At 54.6% G+C, this 21,270-nt stretch overlaps 5 protein-coding genes across 5 annotated transcripts; 2 read left to right on the top strand and 3 right to left on the bottom strand.

Annotated features, from left to right (window-relative positions):
• Positions 1 to 189: 189 nt before the first annotated feature.
• On the bottom strand, positions 190 to 3,217 carry PODANS_3_10700 (uncharacterized protein; the record flags this gene model as incomplete). The annotated part of the gene is made up of 5 exons (XM_001903523.1): positions 190 to 1,336; positions 1,459 to 2,060; positions 2,125 to 2,452; positions 2,514 to 2,763; positions 2,803 to 3,217. 5 exons carry the CDS (start codon positions 3,215 to 3,217, stop codon positions 190 to 192), a joined length of 2,742 nt encoding a protein of 913 aa, XP_001903558.1.
• A 1,117-nt stretch (positions 3,218 to 4,334) lies between these two features.
• PODANS_3_10710 (uncharacterized protein) lies at positions 4,335 to 5,854 on the bottom strand (the record flags this gene model as incomplete). Its single annotated transcript, XM_001903522.1, has 3 exons — positions 4,335 to 4,824; positions 4,884 to 5,363; positions 5,445 to 5,854. 3 exons carry the CDS (start codon positions 5,852 to 5,854, stop codon positions 4,335 to 4,337), a joined length of 1,380 nt encoding a protein of 459 aa, XP_001903557.1.
• A 1,745-nt stretch (positions 5,855 to 7,599) lies between these two features.
• Positions 7,600 to 8,842, top strand: PODANS_3_10720 (uncharacterized protein; the record flags this gene model as incomplete). The annotated part of the gene is made up of 2 exons (XM_001903521.1): positions 7,600 to 7,772; positions 7,825 to 8,842. The coding sequence occupies 2 exons, from the start codon at positions 7,600 to 7,602 to the stop codon at positions 8,840 to 8,842; spliced, it is 1,191 nt and encodes a 396-aa protein (XP_001903556.1).
• Positions 8,843 to 9,266: 424 nt separating this feature from the next.
• PODANS_3_10730 (uncharacterized protein) lies at positions 9,267 to 13,466 on the bottom strand (the record flags this gene model as incomplete). The annotated part of the gene is made up of 1 exon (XM_001903520.1): positions 9,267 to 13,466. One exon carries the CDS (start codon positions 13,464 to 13,466, stop codon positions 9,267 to 9,269), a length of 4,200 nt encoding a protein of 1,399 aa, XP_001903555.1.
• Positions 13,467 to 18,896: 5,430 nt separating this feature from the next.
• PODANS_3_10740 (uncharacterized protein) lies at positions 18,897 to 20,942 on the top strand (the record flags this gene model as incomplete). Its single annotated transcript, XM_001903519.1, has 1 exon — positions 18,897 to 20,942. The coding sequence occupies one exon, from the start codon at positions 18,897 to 18,899 to the stop codon at positions 20,940 to 20,942; it is 2,046 nt and encodes a 681-aa protein (XP_001903554.1).
• Positions 20,943 to 21,270: the final 328 nt, after the last annotated feature.

The following is a 21,270-nucleotide window of genomic DNA, read 5'->3' as shown; positions in this document are numbered from 1 at the left end:
CAACTTGAGGTTATGGTCTATCGCTCATAGAGGCCACCGGGAGCAATGAGTTCTTGGAAAAGTCCTGAAGTAGGGGCTGTGCAAGCCACAAGGCTGTGATGTGATTTGTGGAGATTGTGCGGGGAGGCCCCTGCGCAGCTTCAGCTAAAACTACCTGGTAGGCGTATTGGTCATTTATTGCACAGACATCTATCCTTCTGCTTCTTCTTTGCCAGGTACAGGAAATAGACTGTTGATCAGACCAGCGACGTCTCTCTCGTGAAGGCTGGCTGGTAGATAGACCCATTTCCCATCAATCCAGGAGCGATTGGGCAGGTAGGCTTCGAGCATGTAGTAACTGTCTCTATGGAAGGGATAGTCGATGGTAGGCGGCCCCTCGGCTTCGAGAAAGTGGTCGGTTCCTTCTTGTAGGTCTTGGTCAGTGAGGCGATAATGCTGGCGCTTGTTGCTCTTGTTGAGCACCTGGCGTCGGATGGCGCGCGTAGTCGACTCCAGGTGCTTTTCGAGGATGCGAGCATACCAAAGAGGATCGCGGATGCCCTTCAGAACAACCTGCATGTTTCGGTTTAGCAATACCTTGTTCCACATCGGACGCCGCCCGAATGGTATGCGTGGAATTGCTTCGCCTTTATCTAGAAAGTCCTGCCAGTGTGCAAAGTCGACCAGCAGCCCGAGAGCGTTCCAACGATGATAGCATGTCGGACAGCTGCAGACAAGCTCGCCTCGGATTGTGGGTATGTGGTGAAACATGTGACCTCTGACTCTGCTCGTCACTTTCGGATGTCCCATGTGCCTGCGGACTCCCAAGTCTTGAATGTTTTCCAAAAGGACAGGCCGAAGAAAACAAGCTGCCAAACAGGGATATCGCCGCTCGATGATGGATTTGGCGATTCGGGATCCTTCTTGTTTGATGAAATCTCGGTAGCCCTTTGAGACACGTGACATGGCGAAAAGATCGCGAGGTTGACAGCACAAAAGGATGGCGTCGAGGATCTCAAACGGCATATCCTCCAAGCATAGTGGGGTGGTCGCGGTCCGTTTTTTTCTGGCAAGCTTCTCCTCCAGACGCCGAGTGCGCTTCGAGCGAAGTGGCAGCCTCTCGGTGTGATCAACGAGTTCCACATCGAGTGCCGGGTCCGGGTCTTGATGGTGGCCGTGGTGTTGCGAGGTGTGATAGTGGGATCTTGGCGCTGCTTCTGGCGGGGTTTGGGGAGCTTCCACTGGAGGAGCTGCTGGCTTTCGCCAGGATTTTCGGTCTGCGACTCTGGGCATTTTGACTGTGTTTGGTGTTTTGGGAAAAGGGCAAAGAAGGTGGACGATATTAAGGTATTTATGGCTGCGCGGATTAAAAGTTTATTAGGTGCTTTTGTGGCCGAGTGAATCCGGCACCATGACTGGTTGGGGGACAGGTGGTGCAAAGACGTCATGTCAAGCTACATACCCTAACCCTGACATTACGTCGTTGCAAAGTTTAGTGGTCCCGCCCAAATTCTCAGCCTCTTCCCCCACACTATCAAAGCGACAATGAACAAAATAGCACCGCCGCAGATCCCAGCCTGAATCCCAAAGCTCTGCTTCGTTCCCTGCGCTTCGGCCCATCTGACCTGAAAATAGCTGACGATAAACCCTCCGACAGTCCGGGCCATGTTGAGCCACGCCGAAACCTCGCCAGATGCCTCCGGGTAGCTATCAAGGCAGTAACTACTCAGTGCTACTGTGGTGATCATCATGCCGAAAACATAAAGGCCCCAGCAGACGCTGGTGGCCATGAAGTGCCACTGGTTCTCAAAACACTGCCCGATGAGAACTAGGCCGACAATGACAACCGGCATTGCCAGAACTACGGCTCGCAGGCGCACCTCGGGCTCGAAATGTCCCTTGTGAGAGCGGATATACTGCTTGGCAAGAGCGTCATGCAGCCAGTGCCCTGTTGCCTCCCCCAGTGCCACAGCAACCACCGGGGTGAAGTAGAAGAATCCCACTTGTTTTGGTCCGAAGCCGTACAGTGGGGTGACAAATATGGCCAGCGTGGTGTTGATGCCCACCGCCCATGCAAACGTCTACGATCGTGTCAGCTCATTTGAGGCCAGTTGCTGACACGAAACAGAATTAAAACAAACATACCAAGGCGTAAAAAACGCACGAGAGAGCTACGATTGGCTTGAGAAGCACACTGACGGTTCTCCAACAAGCTTGGCCAAAGGTGTTGCGGAGATGTCGACACTTCCATTGGGCGGTGCCGATCAGTCTGGCAAAACGGTTGCCTCGAGCAGGCTGTTGGTCCGATGGTATGGTCCTGTCATAGTATGTCTCTTCCAGAAATGCAACGACCAGTGCCATTCCCAGCACATTCATGCCAAAGTACACCCAAAATGGCACTGACCAGTGTAGTGTTTCTGTCATGAAAGCGGCAAAGAGAGGACCGACGTAGGGGGACATGACAATAAATGATCTGTTTGCAAAAACTTGTCAACAAGTCTGGACAGAATCCATCCATGAACAGAAAAGCTCACGCCCAAATGTTGATCTTCCTCGCCTGTTCATGAAAGAAAAACATGTCTTTGATAAACATCAACCCCCCTGCCTGGCTGACTGTCGAGAAGAAGCCGTTGAGAATACGGGCCGCCATGAATGATTCGAACGTATCTGGTTCGGCACACCAGGCTGCTGTTGCGACGGAGATGAGGAGGAACCAAAAGACGACAGGGAGACGGCCAAAGTAGGCCGAAAGAATCACGACTGCTTCGGGGTCAGACAAGTTTTCTTGTGTTCAAGTTGCTGAGAAAGTCGGTAGGTACATACCAACCACGCCACCTGCGCCCAACATGAACACATTGCCGGCTTGTGAGTGATTCACAGTGTCTGGGGTGGTCCCCCACTCCGCGGCTTGCGGGATCAGAGTGACAGCCCCGGTTGCGCTCCCATAGTCAGGCAGAAAGGACACCCAAGACACGATAAAAAGCATGAGGTGCTTCTTGTTCCACGTCCAGTTCAGAGGATCATGCTTATCATCACTGGGCTGGGGGATCAAGACGGTGTGGCCATCCTTGGCAAGTTTGAGCCCTGCTGGCGCGGAATCATCCTCGGCGATGTCAATAATGTAGCCCTCGGTTTCCTGGAACTCATGAATGCGGCCTTTTCTGTCTCTCTTTTCGTTGCTATCCTTGGTTCCTTGTTGGGGCTCGACCACTGTCGAAGGGGTGGGTTTGTCGGTCATTATGAGGATAGGGAACAAGTGGGGGGTTGAGGGGGAGCAAATTGCAGATTATTTGCAAGACAGTGACGGCACATTATATATCTTACCGATTGAAGGGACCCTGCAACTACCGGTGCATCCCGGCGGGCATTAATTATAGGTAAGTATGTATAGTCCTTCCAACACACAAGTTCAAGACATGCATCTCTGGGTCTTGATGTTACACGTACATGGCGATTGTAGGTATTGTACATCACTCCGACCGGGTAAATTTCTTGTGTGGATGGCCCGTTGGTGTAAAAGTGTTACACCATCAGAACCAACAGACCTCTCACCCGTCTCACGGGGAGATGTTCTATTCGTCGTAATGAACACACGAGCCCAACTTTAATGCATATGACCTCTTACGGTTATCTTTGAACCTTGCATCAGGGATGATATTGCATTCAATATTGAACTATTGACTTTTCTTACCATGATGAATCATTCAGGCAGGTAGGTCGCAGTGATGGAAATCACCCAATTTTTGCAATGATAGGTACCTACCTAGCCGTGTGACCCCAACCCCCCCAACTGATACGCATAAAGATTTGGTTCAGTGGTCTCTCAAGAATAACCCGGCTGCATACCCACGATGAGCCCGCCCCTTGGTTCGCCAATCAAACATGTGGGGATTTGGAGAAAATCTTGTCGAGCTCTGTCAGCTTCGGCAGTTGGCTCACCCGGTCCTACCATCAGTCTGTCTGGACCCAGCTGCTTTTCCAAGTGGGAAGGAGTCCCAATCACGTCGAAGCTTGGTTCTATTGTTGCTCAAATATGGAAATAGGCCACAGCCGCTTCTCCTTTTCTGTCAAGGTCTCCTATCTTTTGCAATCGCGGACGATCCGCGCTATACCCAGGGTAAGATTGGGCCCTTCTGCATGACTCCATGCCCGGTTTCCCACGTCAAATTTGTAACCTGGAGTGCCACCTCTGTTATCCCTGAGGGGAACTGGCAAATTCCGCCCTGGCAGGCAGTTTTGCCAGTTAAGTCTGCTTGAGCGCTGGCTTCGAACAAGATGCTATATCTCTGTCAGCTTTCATTCAAAACTTCTTGTTGCCATGGGCAACCACTCAGGGGTTAAACAGGGGTTAAAACCTACGCATTACTTGGATCGCGATCATCACAGTACCATGCCAGATCAAACCGGATTTCGGGCGACTTTTCGTGCAAAGAAAGTGCATAACTGCATCTGGCCAATTGCCAAGGCAGTTCTGTTCCCTTCCCAGGGGTGCACTCATGCCAAGTTGCATCGTTGAGCACAGGAATCTTGGACAGGCTCCACGTTTCTCCGGGCCCAGGATTATAGAAACTGAAAGTCCCCTCGAGTTTTCCGTCATCGGCCGTTTCAATCTTGTACTCGTTCAAGGTAAGAGTATGGGTGTTGCTGATGGAGTTGATTGTGCAACTTCTGTTGTAGAAAGTGTGAGGGAAAGGCGGGAGCACGGTTTTGTCGATGGCAGGATATCCAGTAAATGTCAATGGTGACGCGGCAGGTAGGGTGCAAGTATAGTCTTTGTGTATTTTGTCTGTCGGTTTGGCACAATCAAGGCGTGCCTGAATCAATCCCGTGGCACGATAGTCTTCTCTGTTTCAAATGCGTTAGCCGGCCCTCACATGGCACAAAGTAGAAGAGACAAGACCTACGGCTCAATATCCTTGACATTGTCACTACACTTCCACTCCTGGCGAATCCCCAGGATATCATACGTCCTGTCCAGCAGAACGTCGAACGTGGCATTCTCAGCCAAACACTTTACCCACGGTGTTGAGCCATCGGTAGGTAGGCCCTTCTCGTCAAGTGTCTCGGATTTGCAGACTGTCCTTTCGCCGCTGGAATGATTCTCAAGATCCAGAGTAAATTCGTATGAACCCTCGTGATGCTGGTATTCCAAGCTGTGGACAGTAAACTCGGGATCCCATGAGCGATCGACGCATCTCCACGCCCTCTCAAAAGGTGTGTAGGGAAGCAGGGGCCATTGAGGTTGTAGATCCATCGGACTAGTCAGCGTGGCAGCGACATATGATCCTCCCATGATGCAAAGCGTCTCTTGACCACGAGGTGTATTCCACTCTTCCAGACAACCTTGAACGACAGGTTCTTCCCAGACACCATGTCCGTGGAAACTCAGGCTTTGTCACACGATAAGTATCAGTTTGGATGCTCTTGGGGGTTATGAGTACAGCACTCACTCAGAGTCAGCGCACTTCCAACCACCCCTCAGTCTCACCTGAAAGTCATCGAGAAGAAACTGAAATTGCAAGTCTGTGACATTGCAGTTGTGCCAAGTTTCCAACTGGGCGCCCTTTGGGTTGAGTTCGATATTGGTCACTCTGCAATCTGCATGTTGGCCAGTAGCGACGTTTCTGGTGTAGAAGCGAATATCGCCTTGAGTGCCTCCATCTGAGACATTCACCGACAGCAGTGCGGGATCGTAGATGGACCACGCTGGCTCGCTGAAGGATAGCCTGAGGCAATCTTCAGGAGACGGGGGAAGAGATGGGTCGTCGGGATCCGGATAGTACTGACGGGCTCCCACAGGTTGGCTGGCTGAGGTTGGAAGGCCGCGGATGTGTTCGAGGGCAGCGATGCCAAGAATCAGTGCTTGAAACAGCATCTTGAACAAGCTGCCTGCGTTGGTCTGGTATGCGCCATCATGATAAGTTTCTCGCTCTACCTGAAGCTGAGGATCCCATTTTGTTATCCGACATCGTTGTCGGGTAAATAGATCAGGTGCACATAGGCCTGACTCAGGCTAATCGCGGGTGTAAGTTGGACTGTGTTAATGAGCCATATTGAGACCGGGCTTACATCTCTGGATCCTGAGGTATGAGGCCCTCCGGGATAAAGTGTCAAGTATCTATTAGCACGCATGAGCGTGGCAACTTCTTACCCTGCATGCATCCCGGGAGAAACGTGCGCATATGCATCTGTGTGCCAAGTACATACCCGTACTCTGCGATTCTAGACGTCCACGCCTGATGGTGAGAAAACGCATTTGCGCGCATTCGCAAAACCTTACACAGAAACAACAAAAGCAGCGGACCAAGCACAAGTACAGCCAGTCCAGCGTGTCATTCGGGTAGGTATCCGTTTGCCCTGCAGTTAGTGGCATGCAAAGTCAGCCAATCTCTGTGAGCCTGGCGACTTTTCGATCCAATGAGTGACATGGTTTTCTACGCAATTGCGCCAGCTCGCAATTGGGTCGTTTTTTCCCCTGCTATCGTCTCCATCGACACAAAACCACAGGATGACGGTGACGGAGGCTAAGGGGGTAAGAAGCCCTAATCGGGCTGGTTCGGTAAGGTATTTGGAAATGTTGAGGGGTTTGGCGGGCCAAAGACCAAAAACATTTATTCCCAGTTCCAGGTTGTTTTCTTCCCAAACCCAGTTCTCGATCTTCGCTGTCACGAGCCTCTGTCGAGCAAAGTGGCAAAATGGACGGAGCCGAATCATACGTTCACCCTCTGCTGTCCGTAATGACCTTCGATGATGAGTTCAAACTGCGCGCAAACTGGGTGAACAAATTGAGCTCACAGGAGCACTCATCAAGATCCCCCAGTCCAAGCAGCGTCACTCCGTCAGAAGGCAGCTCGACCAACTTTTGCGAGTACGCCGCCTCCACAACAAGCAGCTGGGCGACCTCAGCCGGACCAGGGACGGAATATGGGTTTCATGAGGAAGAGGAGGTCAAGGCTGGGGCCAACGAGTAGGTGTCCGATTCAGTGTAAACCGTGCGGCAAAGTGACGTGACTTACACAAGCAAGATTGCCCAAGATTCCACCCCAACGTCCAGAAACACCAGCTGACCGGTTAAACCGATCCCTTGGTCGAAGTCACTCACCGAGTCTTCCCAGCTCTTTACGAAAATCATTCTCGGCTGCTGACAGAGAAGGCGACGAGGCAGACGAGATCGACGAAGATGTCGAGTCGGATTTCGATGCCGATGAGAGCGGGTGTGAGACAGCCCGGCTCGATGAAGAGGACGATGAACAGGAGGATAATTCCGACCAGGATGATGACGATGACGAATGGAGTGGTGAAAACGGGAATCTAGAGTCTCTTGTGATCTCGGCTGTGGACAAGGACTATTCTCTGGCAGCCTTTTTGATTCCGCTGCTTCACCGCGACTTCAACTTGGCTCTCAAGAGTAAAGTGGAAAACTGGCGATGTGCAGCATCTCATGCCGGAGCAGGGGATGGAGCCAAACACGAGTCCTCCCCGGCCAATACTTCGCCGTCCCAGGGTTCGGGTTCGGGTCCGTCTCGCAAAAGGAGGCGTACAGACTCGGACGAAGGGGCGAGGGACGGCCGAGACAAGGATCAAGACGAAGAAGACCAAAAGGACCCTGGAGGCGGCAAAATGGGACCTCCTTCCACCCCTCTCAGCGGAAACACTCGCGAGCCGCTGCTGGCTTGTCCGTTTCACAAACGGGATCCAATCAAATACAATGTCCACGGCGATTCCGGGTCTGGCAAGAAGCATCGGTACAGACCTTGTACAGGGCCAGGGTTCAAATCTATCCAGCGACTAAAGTAAGTCGCCGGGGTCGGTCTCTTGGGACAACCTGCTGACTTGTTGTGACAGGGAACATCTCAAACGAACACATTCTCCCGTCCAATGCGAAAGATGCAAAGAAACATTCAACCCAGGAAAGGGGGGAGACCGTGCAGAATCCCTCAACAAGCTAGCCGAGCACCGCAAGAGCGAGGTCCCCTGTCCTCTTCGGGACGCCTCTCTCAAAGAAGGGGTTGACGAAGTTCAATGGGCCATGCTGGACAAGCAGAACCGAAAGAAGAACCAAGAGGTGCACCGGGTGGAGAAGTGGTTTGAGATTTGGGACGTTTTGTTCCCAGAGGTTGCCCGGCCAGAAAGCCCATGGCACGAGATACCCTCTTCGTTCACCTCGGGAACCCCAAAGGACGGCGAGGATTACTTTGTCGATCTCTTTTTCAACATCCTCGACCACAAGATCCAACAAGGTGACATCCCCCTACCCGGCTCTGACCCTGCCGACCCCAATTCGTCCAACAATCGCAACCTGGATCTCCTCCGGGACCGCCTCAAGACCGTCGTCCAAAACACCTTTCGGATGTACGTCTCGATACGCGAGAACCTGTCCCCAGAGACATCGTCCAGTCAAAGCCAGAGCCTCAGTCACGGCCACAACCGCCAGCCCTCATCAACCTACCGGTCAGCCGGCACGGGCAGTCTCAGCGCGTCACTTCTCCAGCCGCCATTACCTTCCACCGCGCCAACTTCAGTCACCAGCGGAACTCCTCAGCAGCAGCAACAAAGCCCCGCGGCCACCTATCTTCCGCCGGGGGCTGCGTATGGGATGGCTCACTCCCAATTCATGCCTGCCGTGTCCCCGGCGGCATTTACGGGAATGGCAGACGACGGGACAGCCACAGCCATGACGGCAAGCCCCTATTTCTTCCACGCGGGCAACAACATGTTTACGCCACAGGGATACTGGCTTCATCAAGTCCCGGCCGCGGCCAATCACCCGCATGCCGTGTCGTTTCCGCACCAGGGGCATCTCCAGACCGCAGCTGAGACGTGGCTGAACTGGGGACATGCTGGTGGAGATGGGGAGCAGTGAGTGACCTCTTTTGTCTTTGGCGCTTGGGATGAGAGCTCTCAACTTTGTATCTACATGTTTTGTGCAAACATTTAATCTTTATCTTGGGATTGTCTTTTTCGGAGCTGCCTCTCATCTCTCCGTAGAAAACCCACGAGGGCGATAAAAGGCATACAGGTCAGGCTGATCTTTTACGCGGCGTGATTGTTTGGGTGGTCTGTGAAGAATGATGAAAACAAAATCTCGCTTTGATTGCTCAAGGTAGCTCGAATGATAAACCCGCCAGCCTCGTACAACAATACAACAGTGTATACTTATACCCAAACAGAAGCCCAGCCCCCCCAAATGCTATGCTATGCTCTAATCAAGTAGCAATACCAGCTTTTTGCTTGTACCAACAAAATTCTCCTTGATCCAAAATTCTATCCAAAGACCTAAGACCTGTTCACGGCAACACGCTCTGCCGCCAGCGCTCCACCATATCAACCTGTCCCACTTGGCCCACTTGGCCAGGTACTTGCATCCCGTATCCACCACCATAAACACCATTCATCGGAATGCCACCACCATGCATCATTGGTTGTTGCGGCGTCAGCAAGCTCAGGTTGCTGCCGTTGCCGTAGCCTAGGCTCATCCCAGCAGCGCCGGCCTGGCCCACAGCGTGCCCCCCCATTCCGTTGTTGAACATGCCATTCATGTATCCGCCACTCCTGCCCCCGGACGAGACGGCAACCAGACTTGTGGGCATCTGAGCTCGGAGCGCTGCCATTCGGAGTTCTTGCTCCTGCTGCACCCTCATTACTTCGGCCTCCCGGTTCAGGCGCGCTTGCTCGAGGGGGTTCATGTGACCCATGGGGGTATCGATGGGATGAGCACCAAGCATGTTGGCCATGGAGAGCGGGCGGGCTTGAGGGTTGGCTTGCAGGCCGCTCACGCCTGGGAAAAGTCCAACGGGCGTAGCAGCACGAGGTGGATATATGCCGCCTCCAGCAGCCATCTCGCGCTCCCGTGCCTCCCTCTCGGCTTGTAGTCTGCGTCTTCGCTGGCCCAACGTCTCTTCTTCCTCGGGCACATCCACCACCGCGGCAGCCTCATTGCTCACTTCTTTGCTCTTGGCGTCGGCAGCCTCCTCGTCGGCGCCGCCAAACTGGCTGAGAAGCTCGGCCGAGAACATGCCGCTGACAGGACGGGTGCGCGGCAAGGGGTTTTCGGCTGCCAGTCGTGCTTTGCGGGCAGCCAGCGTCTCCCCCTCCACCTCGGGATCACTCTCGTCTGCGTTGGCGCCCATCATGGAGACTGGTCGTTCTTCTTGGGGAAGCTGAAGATTGAGTCTCGACTGGGATCGCATACCCATCAACCCAATGGGAGCGCCGTTTGTTTGTGTGAGCGGCATGTGGCTCATTCGCTTCTGAATAAGGTCCAGAGACAACGGAACATGGCCGCTGTCTCTGCCCTGCAACCTCTCGCGGCGGCGACTGAGGGGCTCGTTGTCTTCGATTTCCCGGCGCTCCATCAAGCCAAGGGGACGATTCACCTCGCTCATGAGAGCGCCAATGTCCATGGTTGACCTGTTGGTTCCGTCACCAGTGGCCTTGGCAAGCGCCAGCATGCCCAGCGGCACGTCCTCGTCGTCCATGTCGGAGCCTTGATACGGGTTGGCGCTTGGGTCTTCCCAGGCGAGATTAACACGCTTGCCCTTCCTGGTCTTCTGTTCCACCTGAGCAACAGCGTCCAGTTCAAGAAGAGTGGTGCCGTGCTGGCCGCGGGGAAGCCGGGTGCCGTCCTTGACTCGCTGCTGATTCTGGCGCTTCCGGATCTGCAACTCTGCGAGCAGCGTCGTGGGCGGGCCTCTGTAGACAGACCTTTCGTTCTCACTAGACTCGTCGCTGGATTGTTCACTGGACTCTTCGTCGGCACCCGGGGCGAGGGGGTTGGGAGACTGCAGAGGGCCATCGCCGGGTGAACGATCACCATTTCGTCTGATCCGCTCGTCATCGTCATCGCTGTCGTCGTCATCGCCTCTGCTCGGGAAAAGGGAAAACCGACTAGATCTCTTCTTCGGTTCGTTGTCGTAGTCAAGTAGAGCCGAGCTCGAGTTCCTCTTGACAAGCGTCTTTCGTTTTGGCTTGGCCACCACCTCCTCCTCCACAGGCTCTGCGTCGGACTTCTTGGGCGGCTTCTTTGATTTGCGCTTCTTCTCAGTCCCATACACCTCATCACCCAAGGCCCCGGCAAAGGCGTGGTCGGTAAAAGCGCTGACGGGCGCAGCGGCCGAGGCGTCGAGGATGCTGTCGAGCGTCGCCATGGCAGATCCGTCCTTGACCTCAATCTTGGGGAGATGGGTAGAGGGCAGCTCGAAAAAGGCACTTGCACGGAGCTGCGGTGGCAAGCCGTCCAATACAGTCGCCCGGGATTTGCGGTTGTCGGTCAAACGTTGAGGACGACGGAATTCTCGTTGCTCTTCCACAACAGGAGCAGCCGGATGGATGGTGCTCGCCTCGGACGCGTGCCTGGAGTGGCCCGAAGCAAGGGCGGGCGCTTGTGGTGGCGCCAGCTCGTCGGCATTTGATGTCTGGGGAGCGTAATCTCCGCCGAGGAGCTCCGGCATGAGGGGCACGTTGTGCTGGCTACCTCCGCCCACAGTATGAGTCGGATCAGGAAGCCACACCCGTGATTCCCGCGTTGTCACCATCGGCATCGCACTCATGACCTGGGACCGCCTCGCGGTTCTGGGTCCCGCCTTGGGCTTTTTGGACAACTTTGGTGGCAGATTGAGCATGGCGGGGACCGGAGCTGGGTAGTAGAGCATTTGCTGCCCGGTAGATGGGTCAAAGTATGATGTCGGGCGGGGCCCCAACGAATTGTTGATGCCATGGTGCTGCGGTTGCTGTTGTGACCGAGGCGGAGGCAGCTCAGGCTCCTGGTGAGGCACAAACTGGTCGGCTTCGGGGTCACAGTGGACGCCGTCAAAGTCACCAAACGCTGTCTGAGCTTGATCAAACGTGGTAACGGAAGCGGCCGTCGTTGGTCTTCTCGCCTGGTCATTATTCTGGTCCCAATACTGCGAGTACTGGTCGGGATGGTGGAGCTGCAGCCGCGGGGCGGGATCATCCAGAAAGGTTTGGTTCTCATTCTGAGGTGTGCGCGCCCCTTCCCCCTCATCGGCGAACTCTGGCTCAATATATTGGTGGGCACTCGCTAGTATGCGCCTCTCCTCCTCCTCGTCGTTGTCCGGCACTCCCAGGTCGGCTCGGTCCATGGCATCCCGCGTCAGGGCTGTTGGGTGTTCCAGTTCGGCAATCTCGGCAAGGGACAGCTTGCTGGCCGCACTTCTCGTTGACGCTTTTCCTGGTCCACTCCGAGACATGAATGGAAAGTCTTCGCCGTTCTCCAGGCTAGACGAAAGCGCAACGGACTCCGGAGCTGGCAAGCCACTGGAGCTGGCCTTGCTGCCAGAGCGGAGACGGGCCGACGCGCCAGACAAGGAATGTTGGGGACTCATGACATAACCGCCAAAACGGGCTGCGTTGTTCGTTTCCACCACCGAGTTCTTTCTGCTTCCGAGATGCAATGCCGAACCAGAATCGGAGCCGGCTGAGGTACCCCTCGCACGTTGAAGAATCGACGACTTCCGACTCTCGGACCGCTTGAGCTCGTTGTGCTCTTCGCGAATGGCGACTTCGATGGAACTGGTCATGGACAGGCGCTCGGCCGTGGCTTCGAGGGCGGCAATGTTGCCGAGGTAGGCGCCCGACTGCGATCGCTTGTTGAGGTCTGGGGTGGGGTGTGTCAGGCTGATGCTCGCGGTGGAAGAGGTTCGGGGCAATGGCGATTCAATCGAGGTGGTGGGAGAAGGAATTGTCGTGGGAGTCGGTCGGATCAGGGGCGTCTGGGCCGTCACTGAAATCGGGGAGCGGATCGGGGACTCAGGGGCGGCCTTCGCATTTTGCGCTGGGGGGTCGGTTGTCTGCGGCACGATGGTCGTATCGGTGGCGCCAACAGCTCCGCCAAGACTGGACCCCAGGTGTTGCTGGTGCTGGTGCTGGTGCTGGTGCTGGCTTGCGTCTGTCAGGTCTGCATTTGGAGCCGGCGATGTTGTCCTTGACACCGGACCGAGAGACGGGCGAAGACTGGCACTGCTCTTTTTGGCCGCCAGTTCTCGTTCTTTCTCAACCACTGCTGCGTGCAGGGCTTCAAACGATTGGACCATGGAGCTGACAACCGTCACGCCCCGGCCAGCTGCCGTGGCACTGGACGTGCTGCTGACACTGTTGCTTCTGCCAATGGCACTGCCCACCTGCAGAAACGTTTCGCCTCTGGAAGTGTTGGAGGTGCTCAGCATCGATTCGTGTTCGAGGGAGAAGGACGACTTTTTTCTCAGCAGGCGGTCGGTGGCCGAGTGGTCCGACAGGTAATCGCTTTCGTTCATGGAGAGGGGAGTAAACGTCTTTTCGGCCAAGCTCGCATGAGCCATGGGATTGGGCGACTGGGTGGGCGAGGCCAGGCTGGTCGAGGTGGACTGCGACGTTGGCGAGAGGCGCGAGGCGAAGGAATCTGGGGAAAACGGCGGGCGCTGGCCGTGTTGATCAGGCGTGTCGTCATCAGCCTGGCCGGCCGGCAGAGTGTTATATCTTGACGCCGCCATAGTGGACGAGGACGAGCATGGACAGAACGGCCGCGTACTGCTCTGCTCCCGTCGCTCTGGGCTACCCTTAGTGTGCCACGGTTGGTCGCCGTTCTGCAAAGGGGCCGCCTAGTGCAATGTAGGATTCGGTGTCGGTCGCTTTTCGTGCGCTTGTGTCGTGTGTCCTCGTCGGCAGAAACGTCCTCGAGGCCGACTGATGGAACGGCAAGCAGTCTATCATGTCCTGGGTTCTAGGTAGGTATAAGATGATGCAGCAGGAAAGAAAAAGGCCAGGGCGGGATCTGGTGTTTCTAAACTAAGCAGCCCGTCGTCGGTTCCTGGGCTTATTTCATTTTAATTTCATCTATCAAAGGGATCCTGGTTCGCGAATCCAGTTTGGCGGAGCGTTGAAGTCTTGGGCTTGTGTCACTGTGGGCCGCGAATCAGCGATCCTGTTTTTTGACCTGCATCACCACAACCATCGCAACCACCATTGTCTCTGCCAGATCCAAGCTTATCGGCCCAGAGTTGCACCACGACCCTCGCCGAGACGGGCGCTCGGCAAGCTGTATCGACCAGCGGTCCGTGATGCTGACCCGAGAGAGTTCCAAAGACTTTCAGGTACCCGTCATCAGGAGACCCCTTCGTGTTCTCGAACATGCAAAATGGGGCTGTTCTTTATTGCATTTCCATCACTCCCAATTTTAGCTTTTTCCCGTTGTTCCGCCGCCGGGGACTCCCCTGAATACGGTGCCACTGGTGCCCACCGTTCAGCTCATTTGCCCATCTTGCTGGCCCCGCCTGGCATCCAGGAGACGACGGGGAGAAACTTGGCTGCCGAGATGTTCTTTTGTCGGGCTCGCGATCCGTGGTTGGCCAGGGGCATGAGGAGAGATAGGTAACGGGCATTCGCCGCCGTCTTGCATTGGCCGAACCAGACACGCGACATGACGGCCAGACTGCACTGGCACGACATGCTCCCGTCTCTCGACAGCAAAGTTTTGTGTAGTAGATAACTGTCTTGGCCCGTCAAAGCTCAAGACCCTGGCCATGGACATCTCGAGATCCTCCACTCATAGTCCATATCATATGCCATCCGCTTATCGTGACCCACCCCCTGACATCTTTGCAGCCGTGTCACAGCATTTTCCACGCTGTCTTTCTCGTCGACAAAAACACAGCAGCAATGCGAGGACTTGCAGCTTTATCCAGCCGAACCAACATCTCTACTCTTGGCATCAGCCAGCAGGTTGAAAAGCCTCGCCGTCATCCGCTGCCACGCGACATTCGGGAGAGATTCTCTTGGCACAGCCAGGGGCTGACCCCCATTCCTAGGTTCCCAGAGTCTGGGAAGCTGCCAGGCGTTCCCGGAATCGTGCTCGTGATCGAAGACGCATCCGAGCGTGTCTGGAGCCGCGTTTCAATCGACAACCAGGACCAGCATCTCTTTCTGTGGTTTTTCAGAGACGTTTCCGGGTGGTAGGGTTGCAGCTGTCACAAGGCCTTGGACGGTGCCCCCACGGACCCTTGAGAGATCGCGCGCGTTGAACGTGGTGGCGTCAACGTCGGTAGATAGCAAGCCTTGGACCAACCATTCAATCATCCGTTACATTGCAATCTCTCAACCGCTTGAGACATTAACGCCCAACCCGGCCCATTTTCGATAGCGGTTGAGCACTCTCAACGAATCCAAGTTGGCTTATCTTTTGGTTGACCACCCATGATTCAGCCTCAGGCGCACAAGACTGCTGCTCCCAGTACTCATATTGCTTGCAAGACAGCTGTAGATGAAGGGTGGTTCTTCCACGCGTGATTGCATCAGCCAATGTGGTCATGATCATTCCTCCTTTCTGACGTCAAATCTTCAACTCTTCTACTAGTCTTCTACTAGAGGTGACTGTGTTGTCACTACCTGTATTGAAACAACGGTAGCATGGCTTAACCTGACAGTCCGCTCGTTGTAACTTTGGAAAAGGAGTGAGGTCATGAGAACACACTTTCGTAGCCTTCATGATACACAAATTCATGCTGTACATACTATCCTTTGCGTGATGGTGTCACCGCATTTGACAATTCTATCTATCCGACGCCGGGAAGCACGCCTCCTGAGTCCTCCTGGTCCACAAAGTTCATCTAATCTCCTTTCCCGTCGACGCCATCTTTCCATCCTCATTTCCAACCCATATGTGTCTGACGCAGTATGACTGTGGCGTCTGTGATATCGTCTTGATGAACCATTGTAATGCCGGACACTGAATTCAGGTTGAGTAGAGGGAATGCTCGCCAGGTCTGAACAAGTCATAATCGTTTAAAACTGTGATAAGAATTCTAACCAGCGCACTTATCACTACGCCGCGTAGATGTGTATAGGCCGAAGACCTTCTGCATGGGAAGGGGACAGGCTTCTCTTGTATTTCAGATCTGATAGGAAGTGGTGGTTGTGGCTGAATAGTTCATTGCGCACTGTGGTCGCATCTTCAAACCGACATCCGTGTCTTTGTGGCACTCTGTCTGGGTGGCAGTAAATGCGGAGGATCATCACATATCTAGCTAATCCATACTTGAAAAGTGAAACCACTCCAGAGTAGCAGCCTCTAGGCAGTCGAGTCAACCTGCCTTGGTGATTGGTCTTGAAGTATCACGAACGACTCGAGAGGAGTTCAAGACAGGATGACATTGCCAAGTGCCCTGAACAGCACATCGATAACGATATATTCGAAAAGTCTCGAGATACTATTTCCCGTTTTGTTCATAGTATTGATCGCACATCGTCAACAACACTCTTCTCACTCCAAGACATCATACCTACCTATGTACCTAGATTGGAGTCTCTTGTAATACGCAAAAAAAACGGAGAGCCATGCGACGTAACACGTTGATGGGCACCGTTACGAGAAGCTAGGCTCACAGCATGTGAGTCAGCCATGATTATTCTATGCATCTCGAATACCTTTCCTATCATGTTATATTAACACCCGAATAACCGAGACTGCTATTTGGGAGGAGAACGCTCAATGATGCCATCTACATAGATAGTAAACAGAGTTGATAGACTTCTGAAGATAACGAAAGTCCCCGAGTGAGGCAGCTTTAGGGAGTCAGATATCATGTCCTGAGAGGCGATTACACGCTGGGGTCTCTATATTTCTGTGTACTTGTCTTCTCAATGACACTCGCTCCAGAGAGACCAAGCCATCGGGCCTTGATGGTGGAATGTGAATATCGGATATCCGCATAGCACTAGCACGTCTCGTGTCGGCCATAATCCGTGTCGGGTATGCCGTCTTCCCGGCCAGGCGCCATCATAAACGACAAGGGACGTGAGATACAACCAACTGTTTAACGCCATTTGCCACTTCCCCGCAAAATGCCAAAAAACGATCTCGTAGCGGCCAAGAGTCTGGGGTAAAAAGCGGGTTTTCTGGGCTGAGGTCATTGGTTTGGGGATACTACATATACTACTGGCCGCTCGCTGCTTCTACATTGGATATGTTGCTTACTCAGAGGCGAGAAAGTGTCTGCGTCCCAGTGCTCCGTATGGAGATCCAAGGGGATAACCGGAGTATATCAGGACACCCGACCCCGGGGACGCCATCCTGCCGATTGGGCCGGCCGGAGTGTATTGGAGGAACTGCGAAAAGTGGCCTGTGGGGTCAAACTGTTGTTGGTGACCTAAGGAGGGAGGTGTGCAGTGTCTATATGCCCGGCAGGGGATGCTGCATAAGTTCCTTTGCATCATCTCCAATAAGAGACAGCCACAAGAAAATCTGGCCCAGTCACGGGAAGGTCTTTCACTGCGTGTGGCTGACCGAATGGCAGTGTTTTCTGGCGGCATCGTGACATTGGCAAACATGAGATGAACATATTGTTCTTGGGGGCTTGGGTAGGTAGGTACACTACTTGAAGTGTGTGAGCTGTCGTTTTGTAGTGTTAGTCGGCTATCGGCGATCGGGACTTGGTGAAGGTAAGCTCTCTTGGCTGGTGGCGGTTGAGGACCCTTCCACCCTTCCAACCGGACAGGGGTATTAAGGTTGGCGAGGGTGGGCGGTGTGGTCAAGAAACGGGCGACTCTGTGTGGGGGTTGCACCCCCGCGCGGGTTTATCTCACCTCAGATGTCACGAGCCTAGAGACCAAGGGTGATGGACGGGCGGAAGACTGTCTCCTCTCACGTCGAAACTGGCAGTAACTTTTTCCAAGCCGACTTCTGGGCTGTGTTGCGTGATTTCGAGTTTCTTGACAACCAGAGTTGCCCACCGCTCACGGGCTCGGGTTTTGATAGTGGAGCGTCACCCGATAGTGCCCGTTGAAATGGAGGCGGGTTTCTCTAGCGGCTTGGTCCCTGAAGCCACCAGCATGGTACCGAACAGAGGACGGGGAAGTCCTCGAGACTCGCCGAAGGATAAAGGACGGGCGAGCCAAGGCTGGGTGAAGCCAGCGCACCCTCACCGACTTGGACCCTGAAATTGACCATTTCCATTCCGTAAAGACTGCGACGGGCACCGGACGGGCACTTGAGCGTCACTTGACCTAAAAAGTCAAAACATGCGCTGGCCCGTAGGGGAGCTGAGCCGACACCGCCTACCTAGGGAGACAGACGGTGAGTCTACTTTGTACTTTGTTAGATGTCAAAGGAGATCTCCTTGGTTCTTTGTGGACCCTGATAGTCAGTCCCTTTGAGTGCGCCAGGGCTTGTGATCGTTATTGCTCTCCAGTTCCCAGGTTGATGAGCCAACAGCAGTCAGAAAAGATGCGATTACTGGTGAATGATGTCAGGCTTCAAGCTCGCAAGGCAGGACGACATGGATAGAGACTGCAGCTCGCACCCCGCTGTTTGCTTGATCTCAGGTGCTGGATTTGGGGTGCATCTGTACAGTGACGGTGTGCGAACGATAAGCATACGGTGCGGATGGCCAAGTGTGTGGCAGCTGTGGCTTGAAATACGCCCGGCCAATGGATCACGCGGGTCCGACTGTGTTCCGCAGTGGCTTCTTCGCACAGTGCAGCGACATGGGCAATGCCCCACCATTCATCCCACTCTGGGGTCTCCCGCCCACTTTCTGCCAGCTGCGGTAAGCGCTGGTGTTGGCTGCGTGGCTGCTGCTATCGTGGCCCACGCACCACGGACATCGCTCCAGCAATGTTGCAATACCCGCCTCAGCTTCTGTGACCGCCTCCTCCGAATCCTCGCATCCCTCTGCCGACTCGCCCCCGCTCACGGCATACAAATCAAGTTGGAAGCCGTCTGGGTGTGCCGCGCCGCTGGCCTGTTCTTGTGCCAGAGCTTCATGATTCACGACGGGACCTGAAGTCATCCAACATTCCAAAACGTGGTTGGTGGGTGCGCCCTCCTGCCCTCCTGTTTCCCTTGACCGTCAAGACTAACTCGACAGCCCAGTAGAGTACTGAACGCATGGTGTAACTCCACCCGGTGGTTCCAATCAGAACCTGTAATGGCCAACACCAAAGATCGGCCGGGGCCAAAGTTCGCACCCAAATTGATAGAGACCACCTTTGAACGCTATCGAAAGTCCATACCGCCCAACGAGCTGACCCCGAGTCCATCCCCGAGGTCGCCATCACCACCTCCGCGAGAGCGACGCAAGTTTGCGCCGCAACTGGTAGAGTCCTCGGTCCGAAGATCTAGGCGAGTCGGAGACGAAGGCCCAGCCACCCGTCCGACAGACAGGACAGATATCACACCCTACACAAATCACATTTACGCCCCCAAACCCCGAAGGAAACGAAGCCATGGATCCATCCCAGCAAGCCCCGAGAGACAGAGGGCTCATGCCCGGCGCGAATCGTGTGATGATGAGATTGCCGGCCCCTTGTTTGATCTCGTGGCCCGCGATGCTCAAAGGAAGCTCCAGGACATTGCCATGAGCGCGTTCCCCAACAGCGGCCAGCGCATAGGCGGTGCCGAACATTTCTATGTCAGGGAAGGGTCAGAAGACGACGGGCCCCGCGGGAGACCTTTGACGAGGGGCCCATGGAATCCCATGCACTCGAGACGCAACTCGTCCGAGGAGGACATTAGCTGGGCCTTCAAGGAGATGCAAGAGCATGCACAAATGGTGAATGCCCACAGGCAGCGTGACATGAGTCGGATAGACACGTTGGACCTGGACAAGATGAGCATTGATGTCCCTAGCGATGCCATAGATTTGACGAGCAGACAGAGGTCGTCCATAGCCAACTCTCCCCTGTGGAGGCCACGGCCGTCATCAGGCTCGCTGGTGGCCATTGGAGAGACTCATATGCCCTTGCTCCGTGCCGAGTCGCCTCTGCCGCCCACTGGAGAGAGTCGCATGCCCAACATGGAGCCAGACTCTCCCCCGGTCCGACCCATCGGCGAGAGCTTCATGCCGTACATACCCTCGGCGCCTGCTGGCAAGGCTGGCGACATGCCTTATGCCCCGGCCTCGCGTATACCTCCGGAAACATCTTTTGGGCACCATGCACCTTTCAACCCCTACGGCCAGGAGAGAGACATGTCCCTGGAGAGGGCGAGGGCCGCCCATCGGTTGCGACTGAAAAAATCACCTCCCATGCTCGGCCAGGATCTAACGTTTAGAAAGTGCCCGTCCCCGAAGCAGACCAAGCTGGAGCCGGATCATTTGTGGGATCTGGAGACGGGAACGACGCTGGAGGACCAGCACCGTGACCCGACAGAACAGCATGGCCTCTGGCGCGGTTACTGCTACACGAGCAACCAAAACGAAAAGATTGCTCATGTGGACAGGCCGCTGATGATCACGACGCCCATGCCCGACGCAAGCAACACAGATCCATTTGACCAGGCTTTTGGAACTGCTCCAGTCGAACTGAGCGAGGAGCCGACGCCGGTTGGTTCGAGGGCCGACAGTCTGCATATCCCAGGAGGAGGCTCTATTCAGCTCCAAAAGAAACCACAGTCGGCGAATGGGGGTCTGGTCGTTCCCGAGCACCGAACCAAGAACAACGCACCCAAGGGCCTTCACATGCTCCACAACCTGCACAACCTGGACGAGAAACTGAAGCAAGAGAAGGCTGTGGCTGACCTCGAGGAGAAGATTGCCGCCGAGTTTGATGACAAGTTTGTGACGCAGGTGTACAATTACTTGTCTCTTGGATACCCGGCCACGGCTAGGCTCTACGATGAGGAGCTGAGCAAGATCAGCCGGATTCCCGTGCAGGAACTGGAAAGGGACGACGACGCCATCATGGAGGATCTGTGGGGCGCAGAAGCCCACGGCAATTCTCAATCCTCTGGCTCGCAGTCCCAGAACAGTGAGGACTCTGGTCCGAGAAGGGCGGACGGGAAGAGGATCAAGGCCACCGGACATATCATGCTCGATAGCGAAGAGCAGGACAATGTCAAGGAGGAGGACAGGTGTCCAAGATGGAAGGCGCTGAAGCTCTACATCTATGAGTGGGCCCGGCAACATCCGGACCTGAACGCCATCAGCCCCTTGGCCTGGGGTGTGCGCGAGCGGAGGGGAAGCTGGGGGATTTGACTTTTTTTCTTTGCTTTCCCTGGGGCGTTTAATAGCGGGCTGTTTTTTTCTACATCTAACCCAACACTCACATTTCGAGTTTACAATCCTTTACTGTCTTTCTCATAGCCTAGGCATTTTGGAATATTCACTAGCGACACTTTTGTTTTGAGCTTGCTGTTATCTCTTTGCCGGGGGAAATGGGTCGGTGGCGGCTACGATCTGTCCTTTCAACATTTTTGGGCCTTTTGTGGTGGTAGAGGTTCGGCACAAACTGAGATGTGGATTAAACAGAAACAGCAATGGCGGCTTGTTGCCACTGGGCATTGGTATACACAAGAACTCTACG

This window comes from Podospora anserina, chromosome 3, assembly GCF_000226545.1.
Source record: "Podospora anserina S mat+ genomic DNA chromosome 3, supercontig 3".
Taxonomy (NCBI): domain Eukaryota; kingdom Fungi; phylum Ascomycota; class Sordariomycetes; order Sordariales; family Podosporaceae; genus Podospora; species Podospora anserina.
The sequence above is the reverse complement of the archived record's forward strand: the minus strand, read 5'-3'. Positions and strand labels throughout refer to the sequence as shown.